Here is a 19,307-nt window from a genome sequence, read left to right as displayed (position 1 = left end):
TGATAAAATGGGGGGGGGGGGGGCTTTGAATATTTTACTCATGATATGAACCAAATTAAACCTCAGGAGCGTTTAACATATCTTGCGGCTTCGTCGAAATAGGTTCTCTGAAATCTATTTATGTGGTGAAGCGGGTGACTACCATGAGAATGTGCATGTGTATGCCTTACTCAATCGCTATCTCTCTCTCTCTCTCTCTCTCTCTCTCTCTCTCTCTCTCTCTCTCTCTCTCTCTCTCTCTCTCTTTTGAAAAAATGATCACCATGGGAGGGGGACAGACCCTCCCCATTTGAGATCATGGGGATGCTGTTTCTGTCCAAAATATCAAAATTGAGAAGGAAAAGTCTGCTGGCTAAGTATCTCTAAGCATAGGCTACAACCTAATGTGAGACCTCTCCTTGCAAAACCAATATCCATTTGTAAAGAAATCTTTTAATGTTATGTATGGATGCTGAAATCAATTGTACTGTTATTTCTTGTATACTAAGCGTACCATATAGTTATACATCTCCAGAATGCAGGATGTAATAATGACATATAAAATATGCCTAGCGGGGGCTACAAAAATCCTTGAGTTCATTTCGTAGTGGAGGGGGGCTGACATGTGTTGAGAGTGGGAAGAGGGTGGGGAAGCGAGATCTGTAAACAAAAGTTTGACCAAAGTATTTTATCCTCAGACCCCCCCCCCCCACCCCCGCTGCCGTATATTCTGCTTGCTTCCTAAATCGTCATTTGTAGCTAACTAGAATGTAAAGGTCGTGTCCTTGAAAGGCAACACGTACAGTGTACTAGAGGTTATTGACATTCGCTTTGTTGTATTGTGAAGTTTATCGTCTGCCGCTTACAATTTATTTGATACTCGGAGAAAGCATTGCATGTAGTCGTTCCCAAATGGTCTTTCCACCCGAAATTTTGTTGTCTGAACTTGGTGTACTCTGGTTTAATTAGACTACAGATTCGTATACTACAGTATGACTGTATCTTTCTTTTTTTTAACTTATTTTGGTTTGATAAAGTCGCGAAATGGGAATGTACACAAAATATACATGAACAGGCAAAAGAGTTAAAACTAGCTAGGCATGAATACTAATATTACATGACAGCGGTTGTCAGATCATGAAGGCCAAACGCATGCGCACACTCCAATTACGTATAATGGGAGTTGGTCTAGTATGTTGCTATCATGAACCACCTTGATCGTGCGGTATGACCCCCTTTAACCTTGAGCTATGAATAAAAGCACAGACATGGAAGCTGGCAAGACTATGGTTTGTTTGGATGATTTTGAGGAATACTCTAAGCATTTTCTGCCTTATAGATCATGGGCGTTTTACAGTTCAGGTGCAGATTCTGAAAATACACTTAGAAGCAACAGGATTGCGTATGGAAGGTGAGCGGCTTCATTTATCGCTAGCAATTAGTATTTGGCCTTCACACAACGAGTATGACAATGGTAATTATGTGTAGTATATCGTTCTCATTCTCCATTGCAGATTATTTAGTACATAGCGTGATACTCGTACTTATTTTCATGACCTCCCGATCACCTTCAACGAAGTGTACTACAGTCGGTACGAAGCGAAGGTCAGGCAAAGTTAGGGCTGATTTTTCTTTTTACGGATTGACATTCACATCTAAATTCAGATTCAACTCACATTGGTCAGATTGAATCTGATTAGTGAATCTGAATTAATTAACAAATTTGATCTGTATCGAATCGAATCTGCGAACAAAATTCAGACCTGACCTTCGCCTAGCCTGAGCTGTGTTTTGATACGACATAATGTTTACTTAGCATTCATGATACTATGGTGGCTGAAACTCAAATTGACAGTGGATCGTGTATAAAGTTGGATGATGTGACCTTCTTCCCACGTTACTTATGTCGCTATCATGGTCAATTGTGTAGTATAGTGAGATATTAATGGGGACAAATTTGACTGAAACAGACTATTTGAAGAACCTGACATCGTCCCAAAGGAGGCACTATTTGTGTGACGGTGAATAAAAGGTAGACATGAAAAACAGTTAAAGGACACAGTGCATATTAAAAAGTTACATTTCAAGATATTGTCGCACTTGAGCCCCGTGCGTGCTATTTGTCTACCGAGAGAACTTATTCGATTCCCCGTTCCACTAGCAAATAGCCCGTGGGTCCAAGTCCACGTAATATCTGTTCAGTAATAATAATAATAATAATAATAATAATAAACACATTTATAAAGCGCCTGATATCCATCAAAAGATGCCAAATGGCGCTCCCAGTTCAAATGAATGCTTTTTGGAATAGATAAGTTTTGAGTTTGGTTTTGAAGATATCAACAGTAGGTGCGGTGCGAATGTCAAGGGGAAGATGATTCCATAATGTGGGAGATGAGTGTGAGAATGATCGGTCTCCATATGATTTGAGTCTGGTCTTGGGTATGTGGAGAAATTGTTTGTTGCTTGAACGGAGTGATCTGCCTGGGTTACTTTGCTGAATGAGGTCGGAAATGTAATGTGGGGTCTTTCCATGTAGCGCCTTATATGTGATCAGCAGGATTTTGAATTGTATTCTGTAAGTGACTGGAAGCCAGTGTAGTTGTTGGAGTATTGGTGTGATATGATCATGCTTCTTGGTGCGGGTGATGAGTTGAGCGGCACTATTCTGGGCTCTCTGTAACAGACTGAGTTGTGCAGTTGGTAAGCCATACAGTAGGGAATTACAGTAGTCTAGTTTGGTAGCAAGAATAGAATGAATTAATTTGAGGCAGGTTTCTGTAGACAGTAACTGTCGAATTTGTCCAATACGTCTGATGTGGAAGTAGATACTTTGGCAGGTGCTAACAATGTATTTTCGAAGTTGAAGGGTGCTGTCAAATGTAACTCCGAGGTTGCGTGCGAATGTGACTGGCATGTTATCAAATTTTTGAATGTAGGACCAGGACTTCTGTTTTTCCATCGTTGAGTTGCAGCTTGTTATCTGTCATCCAACTCTTGATGTCACGAATTCGAAGGCACTTCTCTATTTGTGTGATTGCAGTTGAAGTGTTAGGTCTGGTGAATGATAGGTACAGTTCGTTATCGTCGGCATATTGGTGAAATTTAAGATTGTGTTGACGGATAATCTGGCCAAGTAAATAAGTATGGAGTATGGAGCGATCGGGGATCGCAGCAAGGTTGACGTCTCGCACCCCAATAAATAATTACATTTAACGAGTAGAACGCACAGCAAGTACGTTTCAGTCTAACCGTCACTTTTATATCAGACTTAAGGATAATACAGAACAGCAGTTTGGTACGTTTGGGATAGAGGTCTAGGTTTGTATTGACTAGGCCCGATTTCCCACTATACAACTCGCAACTCGTGCAGCATCTACCACGTACAGTCACATGTATAGTACCGAACCAGGCCGACGGGCTAACCAGTGTAGCTTACCGGGTCAATGAGCGTGGAGAAGTCGGCTACGAAATCGCGGGAGTAAAGAGTACTCTCTCCCTGAAATTACAGCATCCAGTGAGTCCCCAGGTCGACTAACGAAATCTCGGAAACTCTCCCGTTTTTATACACTAAAACCCCGCCAAAATTAAGCTAATGAACTACAAATAAGACTTATGTTTCGAGGCCGTATTCCGTGTTTGGGAATAGCGGGAAAATATACCCCGTGTGACCTGCCTACGTGGCTGTAGGTTACCGTGTAGCCGACTTCCAGTGTTACTCCCGGTCAAACTCACGTTGTCATTACTGTAAGAAACAACGGAAAACAAAATAATACTGTATACTTGGCTTAGAATAACATCCGACCGCCACAAAATTAAGAGACACTACACATTAATACAACTCAGATACATTAAAACAATAACATTTATAGTCGCTCATGACAAGTAATTATGCAATGAATGTATGTTTAGCTTTAATGGTTTTTACTTTCCATAAGGGGAGGTTATAGTAAGGTGACGCCTGTCAGTCAGTCAGTCTGTCTGTCTGTCTGTCTGTCTGTCTGTCTGTCTGTCTGTCTGTCTGTCTGTCTGTCTGTCTGTCTGTGTCGTGGCTGAAACTGAGAAGGATTTCAATATTATTCAAGTTTTTAAATTTACTAAATTAAGATATTTTAGGTTATCTGGCAATATTTTTAGAGTGTATTTGTTAAATTTCATATAATAATTATAATCTCGCATTTATGGTAATAGATAGCATAAAACAATTTGATGTGATTTTTACCATAAATTTGCATAATTAGTGATTTTCTGTAAATTCACCTATATGTGGAATAACGTAACATATATTCTCAAAAACAATTTCATGTTTTAGTAATTGCAGACGATAGAATTTAATGACAAGTACGCATTGTATGCATTCATTGTGTAGGTATTTCCTGAAACCACGTGTCTTAAGAGACGTTTCAACAATTGATATGTCCACGACAATACTTGGTTCTAAAGTTGATTCACCAATCTGCATAGCACCAACAGCATTTCATGGTTTGGCACATCCTGAAGCAGAAACAGCAACAGCTACTGGTGAGACTTAATCACACACACACACACACACACACACACACACACACACACACACACACACACACACATATATATATATTATACATACATACATACATACATACATACATACATACATACATACATACATACATACATATTAAAGTACATTTTTTAGTTGTAGATGATACTCGAGCAAGTGTCACAGCGAGATATCTCAGTGATACTCTTAATATTTTCAATATATATATATATATTATAAACTCAGTATATGTAATATGTGTATACTGGAGTATTCATATTTTAGCTACAAACCTTTTCTCATTAAAACATGTAATTGATATGAATGAATGTGAATTACTAAAGGGTTACAACAAGCTGGGTTTGCATATTAAAATATACTCACAGTATTCTACTTACTGATGTATACTTACCCATCACTACCAATTAACCGATTCGGGATTAGATATTAAGATGTAGCTTATGAATGATCTAATCATCCAATGACATAATTTATTTTACTGATCAACAAATGTACAAAAACTCCTTATGCAATCAACAGTTTTACAGTTCAATGCAAGTACACACATTGGAATGTCATAGAAGTCATGCATAGACATTAAAACTATACTATAATAGTTTTTGTAAGTAGTTTAACCTTGAGTAAAAAGCTTATCAACTCAGCTTGTGCCATTTTAAGGGGTGTTGGTCATCAACTTAAATAAAAGATAAGTATTATAGATAGTAGTAAAAACAATAATCACACCATGCATGATTTCTAAATGTGAGATAAGGGTAAAATAGAAAGTTTATTTTAGTGCAAGTCGAGAACGGTTGAAAATGCAGTAGTCATGGATATTCGCTTTTCAATGCAAGAAATTGCCTTTCGTTTTACTTTTCTTTTTAGCTGCCGCTGATATGAATACCATAATGATTATGAGTGCGATATCTAACCAATCAATTGAAGAAATTATCTCAGAAAAAACAACTGGTACGAAGTGGATTAACACTTGTATTTGGCCTAATCGGGAAGTCACAACAGACATTGTTAAGCGGGCTGAGAGGGCGGGCTTTAAAGCAATCGCTGTTACGGTTGATATCCCACAAGCGGGCATCAAAAGAAGAATGGAGTATATTGGACATTCACGACTCTCTGATATGAGATATGGAAATTTGGAAAAGTATTTTTTAAAGGTATTGAAGATGTTTTCTTTGTAAAATGAGTGATGCAAATTGTAGAATCGTGTAAGTCGATTTTATGGGTTATAGGGTGGCACTTGCTATTTTCATGTTTCTCACCTACGGACTTACTTCTCTCTTTGACCCAGAACGATAATAAAAAAATAAATTTACGATGCTTAGTAACGCTCCGGTATCATCCAGACGCGCAACTATGACTTATAAAAAATGTGACACTTTACTGAGCAATAGGGGACAGAAGAAAGACGCATAGCAGAAGATATACCTTGGAATTATATAATAGTGCTTGCTAACACCGAGAAACTCAATTTTTATTGTCAAACATATCTCATAAGATATGCAAATCAAGAATCGCAGTAAACAACTGAGCTTTATTATATATAAATAATACAATGCCCTCCATTGGTAAACAAAACATCAATTTTATCCACATGCAAGACTGACTTGTCTTTTCTATTTGCGAGTAGTTTTCAATGGACTATATAATATAGTCCAATCAATTTCGTTCAACAGAACATCACAATTACAAATTATTTTTGTAGATAATATTGCCGAAACTGCTAATCATGAATAAATCGTTTAATAATTAATCATACATTTTAGTTGACAGGTTTCAAAGATAAAGTTCCAAAGGAGTTTGCCGTCGGTACCCCGGCCTGTACATGGAAAGATGTTACTTGGTTACGCACAATCACCAAACTACCAATCGTTCTGAAAGGTATTCTGACCGTAGAGGACGCTGTGTTGGCAGCCCAATATGGTGTACAAGGAATTGTTGTATCTAATCATGGTGGCAGACAATTAGATGGTGTGCCAGCAACGGTAGGTAAAAATATGAGTTGATGTTATCTGATAGGTTTAATTTGAAAATATTGTTGTATGTTTCCTGGCAGTTTTTTTTCTGCTACATACATGATGTAATTTTATGTATTATTTTCTTGCGCCAGTTGGTCCTCCCGGAAAAAATTAAAATATGAAATAAAATAAAACAAAATTATACTTAACTTTAGCTTTCTGCTTCAAATGTGTTTTCAAGTTTCAAACCATCTAGAGGAGGCGATCAGGCTAAAAACGTAAACATCTACTACGAAGGTCAATTCAAGCTAAATAACGATGGTAAGATAGCAATGCACGATTAGCCGACATCTACATCGGATTTTAATCAGATTGGGTGCCACCACGTTTAGTAATCTATTTCATGTAAAAACATATAGCAGGAAACTGTATTCATATAAGTGCATGTTGCTATCTTAAAGTGTAGCATGTACGGATTTTTATTGGTTTCTGTGTAACTGTATTAAACAGAGCCAGTGCATAGTAACCTACAATGCGCTGTATTTATACTACTAAACTATTGGTTTTATGGTTGCTTCTTGCTTAAACAATCACACATATGCCGTGATGTTTGTTATAATAACATTATCCACTCAATGCCATTGCACATTTGAAAAATATACATCTTTACTGTTACTTCATCAATTAAATTGAATATTAAGAAAATATTGCTGTTTCATAACTAAGTTATAATGTGCTCTAACTGTATCAAGGCGTGTGTTTTGATTTGAGGTTAGACTTTCAAATGACTGTATATATTCAAAATTGTAATAATACACTTTAGAAAAGTAAGTTCATTCATTTGTCCTTCCAGGAATAGGTAAGATACATTTAGGTCTGAAATAAAATAGAAATGGTATAAACAATCCAAACTATGACAGTATTACAAAGATAATTGAAGCAATACCGATAATTCTGTCCACATAGATTGATGTTCTTGCTGACATTGTCCAGGCTGTTGGTGATAAGTTAGAAGTCTACGTAGATGGCGGTATACGACAAGGTACTGATGTATTGAAAGCATTGGCTTTGGGTGCCAGGGCAGTATTCATTGGTCGACCGATAGTGTACGGATTAACATATAAGGTATGACAAGAAATTAAGTTCTATCCGAAAGTAATCACAAACTGTGACAAGCATGTAAGTGACCTCGCTAGCTTTAAGTGCATTTCAATTGAAGAAACATGTCGTTAAAGATAATGTATATGCAGATTAAATATCAAGTGCATTATCTTGTACAATAATAATCAAAATAAGAAGGGCTTTACTTTACTGTAGAACTCTTAAATGTGTTTGGCATTCTATTTGGAAATTATAAAAATCAAGAATAACTTATTAGGTTTAAAATTATGGGAAAAAGTACTAAAATTGCAAAAATATAAACTTGTTTGAAATTGTAAATACAATTTTCGTTTTGTTTTATGTACATTTATTTCGATATGATATGTTTCAATTGAAATATAATTATCATTATTTGAATTATTGTTCAAAATAGTCTAGGACAAAGGTTGAAGCAGTATTATTCAAGCTTGATCTAATGAAAGTAAGCATTATAACTTGTAAATGTTATGTAATTGTGATGTTATTTTCATTCTTATGTCCACGATCTAGGGTGCAGAAGGTGTTAAACAGGTTCTTCAAATTCTAAGAGATGAACTCAGTAGAGCCATGGCATTATCAGGTGGGTCATGCAATCGTTCATTATCAAAGCGATCGACTATGTTATATACAATGCTTTTACAACATTATTAGACAACTTTGGGGACGAAGGAAAGAACGAAGCACGTTTTAGATAATGTGATGCTAGTCTAGTGAACGGTATACATACTGAATAGAAGTTTAAATGAAATATCTGATTATATTTACGAGTGCACTAATATGTGCATTTTTGTTTATTTATGTTATTTTATTTGCTCTGCTTTCAGGGTGTTGCAAGATTTCTGACGTTACTTCATCGCTAGTCGCGAGGAACCCATTTTCATCAAAACTGTAATTCTAAAAAAAGAATTGAAACATAAGACAAATGGAGATCGATTATTTGGATATATTGTGTACAAATATTGATAACTATATTGATAATATGAATATTACATTTCATATAATTCATTTATATTCAATTTATTTGTTTTTTCCCCATTACATTCTCATTTTCTAATTATTTTATCACTTCATCAATATTTGTGTTGACACACACACACACACACACACACACACACACACACACACACACATACACACACACATATATATAACCGCTCTACATAGATATTATTGAACACTGTTTACTCCAGTATAGAAAAATATTACATGTACTGAGTATATATATATATATATATATATATATATATATATATATATATATATATATAGGAAGTCAGTGGTAAGATTTGTCCGTAGTACAGTGCTCGATACGTCTGCACGCAGAGCGGAGTATATGTTGAGGGTAGAAGAAAATCAAGTCGGGTATATATATATATATATATATATATATATATATATATATATATATATATATATATATATATAATATACTATTTATATATAATTATATCAATATTGTATTGAAAATATCTATGAAGATTTTTTTCGCACAACGGTCGCCTACCGTTGATGAAGTTTCTCTAAAACATTGTTTCGGAAGTATGTAGATCCATTCTGTGATATTGTAATTGAGAAAATGAATATTTAGATACAGTTCACAAAATTGTTATTATTTTTTTATTTACAATAAATCTTTTAATATGTAAATATACCATACTTGCAAATGATGTGTCACTATCCAACCTTTTAATTACCACATTTATGCATAATTTGTTGTTGTACATGGACAAATGTGGCGTGGATAGAACATAGTTAAAATACACCATCAACTGTAACGAAATTGAAAATTATCGAATACAACAGCCACGTGCATATACTTCAACTAATATATATTTCCTAATCTTTTGTATGGCAAATTTGGTGCAGACATGTCTCACAAAACGAAACGACTGTGCGGGTATAGACAGATATAGATATAATTTGCCAATTACACATACATTGTATCTACATTATGCAGTCTATGCTTCAAATGTCCGTAACAAAAACACTCGATCGTCATCTCATGACCTGACATTTGTATATTGACACATGGTGACACTTTGACCCCATTCAGTCAATTTAGATAAAATCACACACTCACCAAACCATGGCATATTCGAAGAATATGATTTGCGTTGACGATTTTGAGGAATATGCTAAACAACATCTGTCCTATAGATCATGGGTGTTTTACAGTTCTGGTGCAGGTTCTGAAGATACACTAAAATGCAATAGGATTGCATATAAAAGGTAAGTGGTTCAACGTATCTCAAAATGGTGTCGACGTCTAGGGTGTCCAACTGTGCATGTTTCGACAATGATACGCCGTTATTGCTTAGATTGCCGTTTTCCTATGAAAACATCACACCAATCATGCTACTATAAATGTAGAAGTTACATAAATCAATCCCGGCTAAACTTCGCCCTAAATAGTACTCTTAACTTTGAAAATACGACAATTTTCATAGACTGTTGTCAGGTACAAACTCCTCTGTATGCAAATACATATTATGTTAAACCTGGTGACATATAGCTATTCTTAACAGTCTGCTGATTTGCTAAAAAAGGGGGCGATGACCTATGACGTAAATGACCTCTAGCCTAATAGTGGCATGGTGATTAATATGTTAATTTGCATACAGAGGAGTTACTACAGACCCCTTGTGTTCTTTCCGTAGAGCTAGGGGAAAGTTATTCAAGTCAAAATGTTGTCCTATATAGACTCGTCAAAGAAAACAATAATCTAAGAAATACTATACGCCCCTACGTGATACGTTACCCATATTGGTTCTTCAGATTCCGCGTCTGACATGCACACTTGCATAGGTTAACGTACACATAGGCAATGCATTCATTGTCGAAACCTCATTCTGGTTAGGGTTAGGGTTTGGTACCATGCATGATATCAGCCTATATCAATCAAATTGCTGCTGACAACCATTTGAATTGTGGTATGGAGAAAGGAGTCGGTCTCAAATGTGTAGAACAAGAACAGTTTGTTAAGATACTAAGAATAATATTTTGATGTTGACCTCGATCTCGACATATCATGAGTGTGCTAATCTAATATTCGGGAGTTGAAAAGTTGCCTTTAGCTCAGCCAATGAGATCCAAATACATGTATTTATTAATGCAGTGCCTTCACACACATATCCACATGGCGGTTGTAGTGGGAAATGACCAAAATGCTTTTAACACTTTCAACGTGGTGGCAACGGTGGCAATTTTTACCGTTGGACTCGTGTCCTTTATATATCTAACAGCATTTAACTTACGTTTTGAGCTATTTTAATATGGGGGGGGGGGTGTTTTAAAGAAAGAAAGTTGAGGGAGGGCCACCTTATAGTACGACAAAGTCTGGGGAGGGTCATATTTTAGGCATTGGGCCGAGCCTGATTTCCCCCAGTGGATTTCCCCTGACCTTCCCCCTTGTAGTTACTGAAGGCTCTCTTATCAATCAATCAAAATAAATACCCCAATCCTCATCAATATATCCACTTTAAGAATGGGTGCTTCAAATTTCAAAATACAAGTGCCTCATAATGCTGGTGATATCTTTACCAAATTTAAGAATTCATGTTTACGATTTCGTGACAAATATATATTCGACAGTCATCTCCGTAGAACGGAAGTTGAAAATAGTTTCCATTGACACGTACGTGTCCATCATGTCATACATTCTGTAGATATGTCCTGCAACCACGTGTGTTAAGAGACGTTTCAAAGAGAGATATGTCCACGACAATACTTGGTTCTAAAGTTGATGCACCAATCTGTATAGCACCAACAGCATTTCATTATTTGGCACATCCTGATGCAGAAACAGCAACAGCTGCTGGTGAGAATTCAATCGATAATAACTATTAGTAGAAATATTTAGTTGTTATTCATATTTCATTACTGTTAGCTTATTTGTTTTGTGAAAGTTAAAACATATACTGGATATGAATATAGTGTTGAAAAGTGATGCAGATGAAGGCACGACATTTGGGTCATGTATGAAAAATGAATATGAAATACAAGGGGCGTGAATGTTTCACTGTTACTCACTCCGAGGCACAGTTACATTAAAATAGCAATCTTCTTCATCACAGTTTTACTATGGAACTTTTTGTTTCATTTCTTTTCAGCTGCTTCTGACATGAATACAATAATGATTATGAGTTCGGTATCATACAACTCTATGGAACATATTTCTGCAGAAACACCCACTGGAACGAAGTGGATGGACATATATCTATGGCCTGATCGGGAAGTTACTAAAGATGTGGTGAAACGGGCTGAAAAGGCGGGATTTAAAGCTATCGTTGTTACGGTTGATATCTCACAGCTGGGCGTTAAAAGGCGATTAGAACGTATTGGGGGACTTTCACAACTAGTTGATTTCAGATTGCAAAACCTGGAAAGGTATTTCTTAAAGGTAATAATATGCATTCATTTTAGAATGTGTTATGATCATTGTATGATCAAGGCTAGTATAGGATTATTACCATCAGTACTTTTGTTGTGTGCGTTATGTACAGTTAACAATAATGACATTGAAACTGAGAATACTATCAAAGGAACAATAAATAATTTATCTGTAGAATTTACATTTATGCAAACAAATTAACCTCATTTGATACCCAACGTATATCATTGTCTATAAGTTTACTTGCATACAACCTTGAACAAATAACATGAAAATTGAAAAACCAAATTTGACTAATTTCTTCATTGTAACTCACTAAATTTTTTTTTTTTAAATTGTTACCGTATGTACAATGACAAACTGTTATAGGTTTTTGGAAAATATTAAGCTCCAATGAAGGACTATCTTATTTCAAGTACCAAAAATAATATTTCTAATTCTAACCAGTTAAATTTGATTTAAGCAATCAAAGTATCAAAATCATGACACAAAATAAAATTATGATTATCCGAAACAGCAAGTTTCTGTAAAATCGACTCTATACAATGACTTACTTTCGAGTACAACGAACGAACACGTTATCGTTTACAAATGTATTACATACACGTATGCAAAGAAAACTGTTTTCGGTATTACACTGCCAGACTAGTGGCAATACAAATACTATACACGCGCTCTGGTGAAAGTAATCACTCGTACACATGTAGAAAGTGGCTAATCCAGGCCTGGGCTGATGCATACAATATGACCTTCCTCCATTCCGTAGTCCCAAAAAGTGACCAATTTCTTTCTTCTAACTGAAATAATTCATAAAGGACTTACTCACAACGCAACGACCACGTTGAAAGTTTGAACGACATTGGATTTGGAGCTCTTTTTTGCATATTCAGTTCACCTGTAACTCCAGTGTATTGATTTGGGTGGACGTATTTGAATATCGTAACGCATAGAAAAAGGTACTCAATATCTAGTTATATATATATTACAGTTATCAGGTTCGGAAGATAAATTACCAGATGAGCTTACATTCAGTGACCCGGCCTGTACGTGGAAGGATATCACTTGGTTACAGACAATCACCAAACTACCAATAGTCCTGAAAGGTATTCTGACCGTAGAGGACGCTGTACTTGCAGCCCAGTATGGTGTACAAGGAATTGTTGTATCTAATCATGGTGGCAGACAATTAGATGGTGTGCCAGCAACGGTAAATAAATATTCTTAAATGGTATGATAAGCACATCAAAATTTTGTGTTGTATCATTATTAAAGTGACTTATTCCTAAAGCATTGTTTTACTGTCCTGGTCATACCTACACTAGTATAGACTTATTGCCTGGCTATGATGAGGCATCAGTAGACATCCATAAAGGGCTGCACAGTTGCTACATAACAACACGAGGGGCATGCAATGTGACGTGTCAAAGTTCACGAATTTTGTCAAGCAATAATTTTTACCTCTGCATGATGGGATTCACCACTCTTTGTCTCTTACCTCCAAACGTTTAAAATATACAGACACCGTTAAAGTGCCCACCCCACATTGTTCATAATAAGATTTATAGTAAAACAATGACTCTCACTTAACCTTGGCTAACATTTTGTTGGTCAAATATCCAATAATTTCTGTCCACCGTAACTCCAGCAGTTTAACACACACACACACACAAATTCAAATGTTACTCTATACTATTTTCAAAGATAAAATTCACATTGTACATTACCCTTTGACCTTTACCATCATCTTCAAGGTCAAATAGAAATATGCTCAGGACATAACTTATATTTCTGCATCTATTTTAATCAATGTAAGCTTTTAAGCCTGAGACTAAATTCATCTCCAAGGTCAAACAGCCCATCATTCGATAATTTTGGAAATTTTAGACGAAGAGACATTACATAGTGTACGTGCAAATTGCTAGAGGTCAACATACTCATTTGACAGACTTCTGAACTTAACTGTTATCTCCAAGGTCAAATTTAAATTTTGAAGAATAGTTTCTAAAGTTCAATTTTATAGGGTTCCCATTAAAATTGTTGAAAATAGTATTAAAAGGTTAAACTTTCTGATAATATTTTAAGACAGTATGTCTAACATCAATTAGCAGCACACTATTGATTGGTGTGTTGATGGGTCATGTGCCCGAACGCAGAAGACCTATTATGTAAATATTCTGGTTTGTATTACTTCCATTATCAGTGATGTAAAACCATCAAGAGTAGTCCAATGTTGCAAATATACCCCTAGGTAAAATGGTAACCGAATAGTATCCTCTGTATGCAGATTGAGGTCAATGGGTTTATTTTCCATACCATGTGACACGATGTAAGTCAATCAATGAGTATTGTATGAACAAGTGTAATATTGATTTCATGAGATGGGATAAACTGTCAAGAAATTTATTTTATTTTAGACATGGAATGTGGTGAGATAAAATACATATAGGAATATATAAACGGACTAAAACTATAATTCTTGCCATAGATTGATGTTCTCGATGACATTGTCCAGGCTGTTGGTGATAAGTTAGAAGTCTACGTAGATGGCGGTATACGACAAGGTACTGATGTATTGAAAGCATTGGCTTTGGGTGCCAGGGCAGTGTTGATTGGTCGACCAGTATTGTATGGATTAACATATAAGGTATGTGGATGATTCAAATTGTAATTGAAATAATCATTAGTTATAACAGTAATGGTTAAAAAAACAACTTATCTAGCATTTATACGTATTGTTGGTAGTACAAGTAAAGATAAAAAACATTCAGATTAAATATCAACTGTCCTTTCACTTGAACTATTAGGATTATAGAAATTAACATTGGATACAATTATGTATATTTTTGTTTGTTTGTTTGTTTGTTTATGAATTTTACTTTATTAACATAATATATTGGGGCAAGATATTTCATAATGGTTAGTTTTCTATGATGTGTATTTTATGGTACATGAGAGAATAGTTTACTTAAAACACTTTGGAAACATTAGGGATGAGTTAATATTTATTTAGCTTTTCCTTAGAGATTTTAGGTCAATTCTTTAACACTGTAGCATTTAATTGTCCGTCTTACCATTATCATCCAGGGTGCTGAAGGGGTTAAACAAGTTCTTCAAATTCTTAGAGATGAACTAAGTACTGCTATGGCATTATCAGGTTAGTGAAATCGAAAGTATTGTGCGCTTACTAATCCTGCAAAATAAGTATTTGAATATTTGATGGCAAACACACCATTTCTAAATAAGTGCATGCTCATATTGCACATACAACTCTAGGTTATTAATTATAATATGAACAGCGATTGTTACGTTATCATTTAGAAATGTTATGGTATTCAACTCTAGAGAAACCACATGCTTTAGCTACACGTGCGGTTCAACCCTAGTCAACAGAATAAGTCCTGAAAACAAATATAAATCAATAATGTACAACTGTACAGCAACTGTACAGCGAATGTGTGAATATTGATATTCTGCTGTCATTTAATTTTCTTCAGGATGTACCCAAATTTCTGACATCACGCCATCACTTGTCAAGAAGAAACCCATTCCATCGAAACTGTAGTACCAATGTGAATCAATATGGCAAAGGAGTGATATCTCAAGAGTCAGCGGATGGAATGTACACTATTCACTTCACATTGTATGAAACAATATTGAATATTCATATCCAACAAGATCTGAAATAAAGTCTGAAATAAAAAAGGTTGCTGCTATATGAACAAACGTGTGTTATAATGTATTGCTGTCATTTGTGTGAGTCATGTGTGATTCGTTTTGGTCTTTTAACATTCAGCAATATCAATGCCTCTAATACATTTTAGAAATCTAAACTAAACATGGCCAGAGGTGTAATTAAACTGAATGCCTTCATTAAGAGCAAACTTTTATATTGCTATCCATTTTTGCAAAGGGAAATTCAGTCCTGATTTACCTGACTTAATCTGGGTTATTTATACATGTATACATATATTCGCAGTCGTGGTTCAAATCTTGCCCAAGGAATTTAGCCATTCAGAAACAAATGTCCTAATGTCGATTACAGCTAGCAGAAACGACAATTATTTCAGTTGAAATGTATTTATATTCAAGCACCTTTACTTGACTTGCAATGTAGAATCCATAACCTGTTGGACTGATTGATTGATTGATTGATTGATTGATTGATTGATTGATTGATTGATTGATTGATTGATTGATTGATTGATTGATTGACTGATTGATTGCGTGAGCGAGTGAGTGAGTGACTGAGTGACTGACTGACTGAGTGAGTGACTGAGTGACTGACTGACTGACTGAGTGACTGACTGACCGACCGATCGATCGATCGATCGATCGATCGATCGATCGATCGATCGATCGATCGATCGATCGATCGATCGATCGATCGATCGATCGATCGATCGATCGATCGATCGATCGATCGATCGATCGATCGATCGATCGATCGATCGATCGATCGATCGATTGATTGATTGATTGATTGATTGATTGATTGATTGATTGATTGATTGATTGATTGATTGATTGATTGATTGATTGATTGATTGATTGATTGATTGATTGATTGATTGATTGATTGATTGATTGATTGATTGATTGATTGATTGATTGATTGATTGATTGATTGATTGATTGATTGATTGATTGATTGATTGATTGATTGATTGATTGATTGATTGATTGATTGATTGATTGATTGATTGATTGATTGATTGATTGATTGATTGATTGATTGATTGATTGATTGATTGATTGATTGATTGATTGATTGATTGATTGATTGATTGATTGATTGATTGATTGATTGATTGATTGATTGATTGATTGATTGATTGATTGATTGATTGATTGATTGATTGATTGATTGATTGATTGATTGATTGATTGATTGATTGATTGATTGATTGATTGATCGATCGATCGATCGATCGATCGATCGATCGATCGATCGATCGATCGATCGATCGATCGATCGATCGATCGATCGATCGATCGATCGATCGATCGATTGATTGATTGAAGGCAATACTGTGGGCAAAAGATTCGATTTGATTGTTTGCTCCACCAAATACAAATATTGATAACGTTGATATTACATTTTTTGTATTATTTTGTACATTCGTAATCATGTTAATGTTTTACAATCAGTGTAATATTTTGAATAGAAATTAATATTTCAAATTAAACTCTATTATGGTACTTGTACTTCTACATATAAATATACAAAATGTTCAAAGCAGATACACAGCTACACAAACAGGCACAGACGAATACACACACACATACATATACACACACAATTCCAGCCCCATTGGGACAAACAGTAAAAAGTTGCACAGTCCATGTCTGTCTGTCCGTCCGTCCGTCCGTCCGTATGTATGTATGTATGTATGTATGTATGTATGTATGTATGTATGTATGTATGTATGTATGCTACATCTATTTATACTAAACCTACTGATTTACATTCATATTTGCAGGATGGTTCATCACATCCTAATAAGTATAAAGATTCCATTCCCTATTCACAATTATTTCGTTTACGTCGTATTTGTAGTAGTGATTTGGATTTCAGAGAAAGGTCTGCTGATTTTTGCATGTACCAATGCAGCTTTACTTAAAGTATCATCTTTGTCTGGGGTAGCTTGTATCAAATCACATGATCAGAAGAGTAATCAACAATCGTCCCATATTAGCTCTTACATACCATCCCTTTTCCAGTAGAGTTAAGAACATTATATACAAGCATTTTAATATCTTACGTTCTAACAGGGTTACCAATTTATTGTATCCTGAAGTACCTTTAACAGCTTGTCATCGTGATACCAGTCTAAGAGATATTGTGGTCCATATATATATGTAGCACTGTCTTAGCAGATTGATACTCACCGAGTTATATATATATATATATATATATATATATATATATATATATACATATAATTTCATTCTTCTTTCGCCAAGTAGAGTGCTCGATCACCTTGGAGAGCTATCATACATAAATAAAAATGAAAGAAGACGAGTCTGATATTACATTGTGGAATTACACTACGGACCGTGTACCCGACGATCCTTCTGGTGACACGGTCCGTAGTGTAATTCCACAATGTAATATCAGACTCGTCTTCTTTCATTTTTATTTATGTATATAATATATATATATATATATATATATATATATATATATATATATATATATATATATATATATATATATATATATATATATATATACACACAGAACAACATGAATTGGAAGTTAATGCTGGTTCATTGCCATGCGATCGTACTGGATGTGGTACCTGTCGTTTCATTATTAATAGTAATCATGTTTTTGGCCCTAAGAACAGTGTGCCTGTTACGAGTAGATCTATTTGTATTAGTACTAATGTAGTGTATTGCATTACATATCAGAAATGTGTTGTTTTTTTATATATAGGTTCGACTGTACATCGTCTTGGTGATCGTTTCGTGGAATATCTCCATCTGACCAGACAAAAGAATGAATCGTAACTATCCCGTATATATGCATTTTATTACCAACGATCACAGTGTATCAGATATGTCTACTTCAGGAATTTGTAAGGTTTCTGGTGATGAGAAAGTATTGAGGTTAAAGGAAAATGAAATCATTTTCCATCTCGAAACACTGGAACCCCTTGGAATTAATAGATGTATGTATGTATGTATGTATGTATGTATGTATGTATGTATGTGCAATTCGATTGACTAAATATTATCGTCAGTCCCCTATCAGAGACTAAGTAGTTACCTATAAGAGATTAACATTGCAACGTGTTACAGTACATGTAGGTTCGCGTTCCCAATTTGACCATGATTTCACCTCGATATGAGAGAAATGTGCACATGTAACATCTGATTATTGTCACATGTAAAGGGGTACTTTGGCCCCAAAAATGCAGCTATAATGTTCAACATGTAGTCACTATTAACCATTAATAACCTTTTGAACCCGTATTTAGTGACATACACAATTATCTATGTCACCATCTTCATGTGTCAGATAGCCTTTTGATCTTAGACCTCTAAGATGCTCAATAAGTGCATGATTTACACTATTTTTTCAGCAGTTCTAATCTTGTGTCAATTTTGATAGCAGTGTGGCGTACGTGCATATGGCAATGAAGTATATGACCTTATAATTTGCCCTACAAAGGTAACTCGTCGTCTAAGTTGTATTCATATAAGTGTTGTTACACAATTTACCTGAGGAAAAACAATTAAGAGCTATCACTACTACTGTTAAATATGAGATTATAAAGATAAAGCATGAGACGATTTT

The 19,307-nt window shown here is 35.1% G+C and overlaps 2 protein-coding genes across 2 annotated transcripts; both read left to right on the top strand.

Moving 5' to 3' along the window:
• Nucleotides 1–1,247: 1,247 nt before the first annotated feature.
• Nucleotides 1,248–8,506, top strand: LOC144450512 (uncharacterized). The gene is made up of 7 exons (XM_078141152.1): nucleotides 1,248–1,390; nucleotides 4,349–4,500; nucleotides 5,387–5,673; nucleotides 6,283–6,501; nucleotides 7,441–7,599; nucleotides 8,125–8,194; nucleotides 8,439–8,506. Exons 1-7 carry the CDS (start codon nucleotides 1,248–1,250, stop codon nucleotides 8,504–8,506), a joined length of 1,098 nt encoding a protein of 365 aa, XP_077997278.1.
• A 1,194-nt stretch (nucleotides 8,507–9,700) lies between these two features.
• LOC144450507 (2-Hydroxyacid oxidase 2-like) lies at nucleotides 9,701–15,629 on the top strand. Its single transcript, XM_078141146.1, has 8 exons — nucleotides 9,701–9,843; nucleotides 11,280–11,431; nucleotides 11,724–12,013; nucleotides 12,771–12,779; nucleotides 12,993–13,211; nucleotides 14,490–14,648; nucleotides 15,089–15,158; nucleotides 15,499–15,629. Exons 1-8 carry the CDS (start codon nucleotides 9,701–9,703, stop codon nucleotides 15,564–15,566), a joined length of 1,110 nt encoding a protein of 369 aa, XP_077997272.1. The 3' UTR covers nucleotides 15,567–15,629.
• Nucleotides 15,630–19,307: the final 3,678 nt, after the last annotated feature.

The sequence above is a fragment of the Glandiceps talaboti genome, chromosome 20, assembly GCF_964340395.1.
Source record: "Glandiceps talaboti chromosome 20, keGlaTala1.1, whole genome shotgun sequence".
Taxonomy (NCBI): Eukaryota; Metazoa; Hemichordata; class Enteropneusta; family Spengelidae; genus Glandiceps; species Glandiceps talaboti.
The sequence above is the reverse complement of the archived record's forward strand: the minus strand, read 5'-3'. Positions and strand labels throughout refer to the sequence as shown.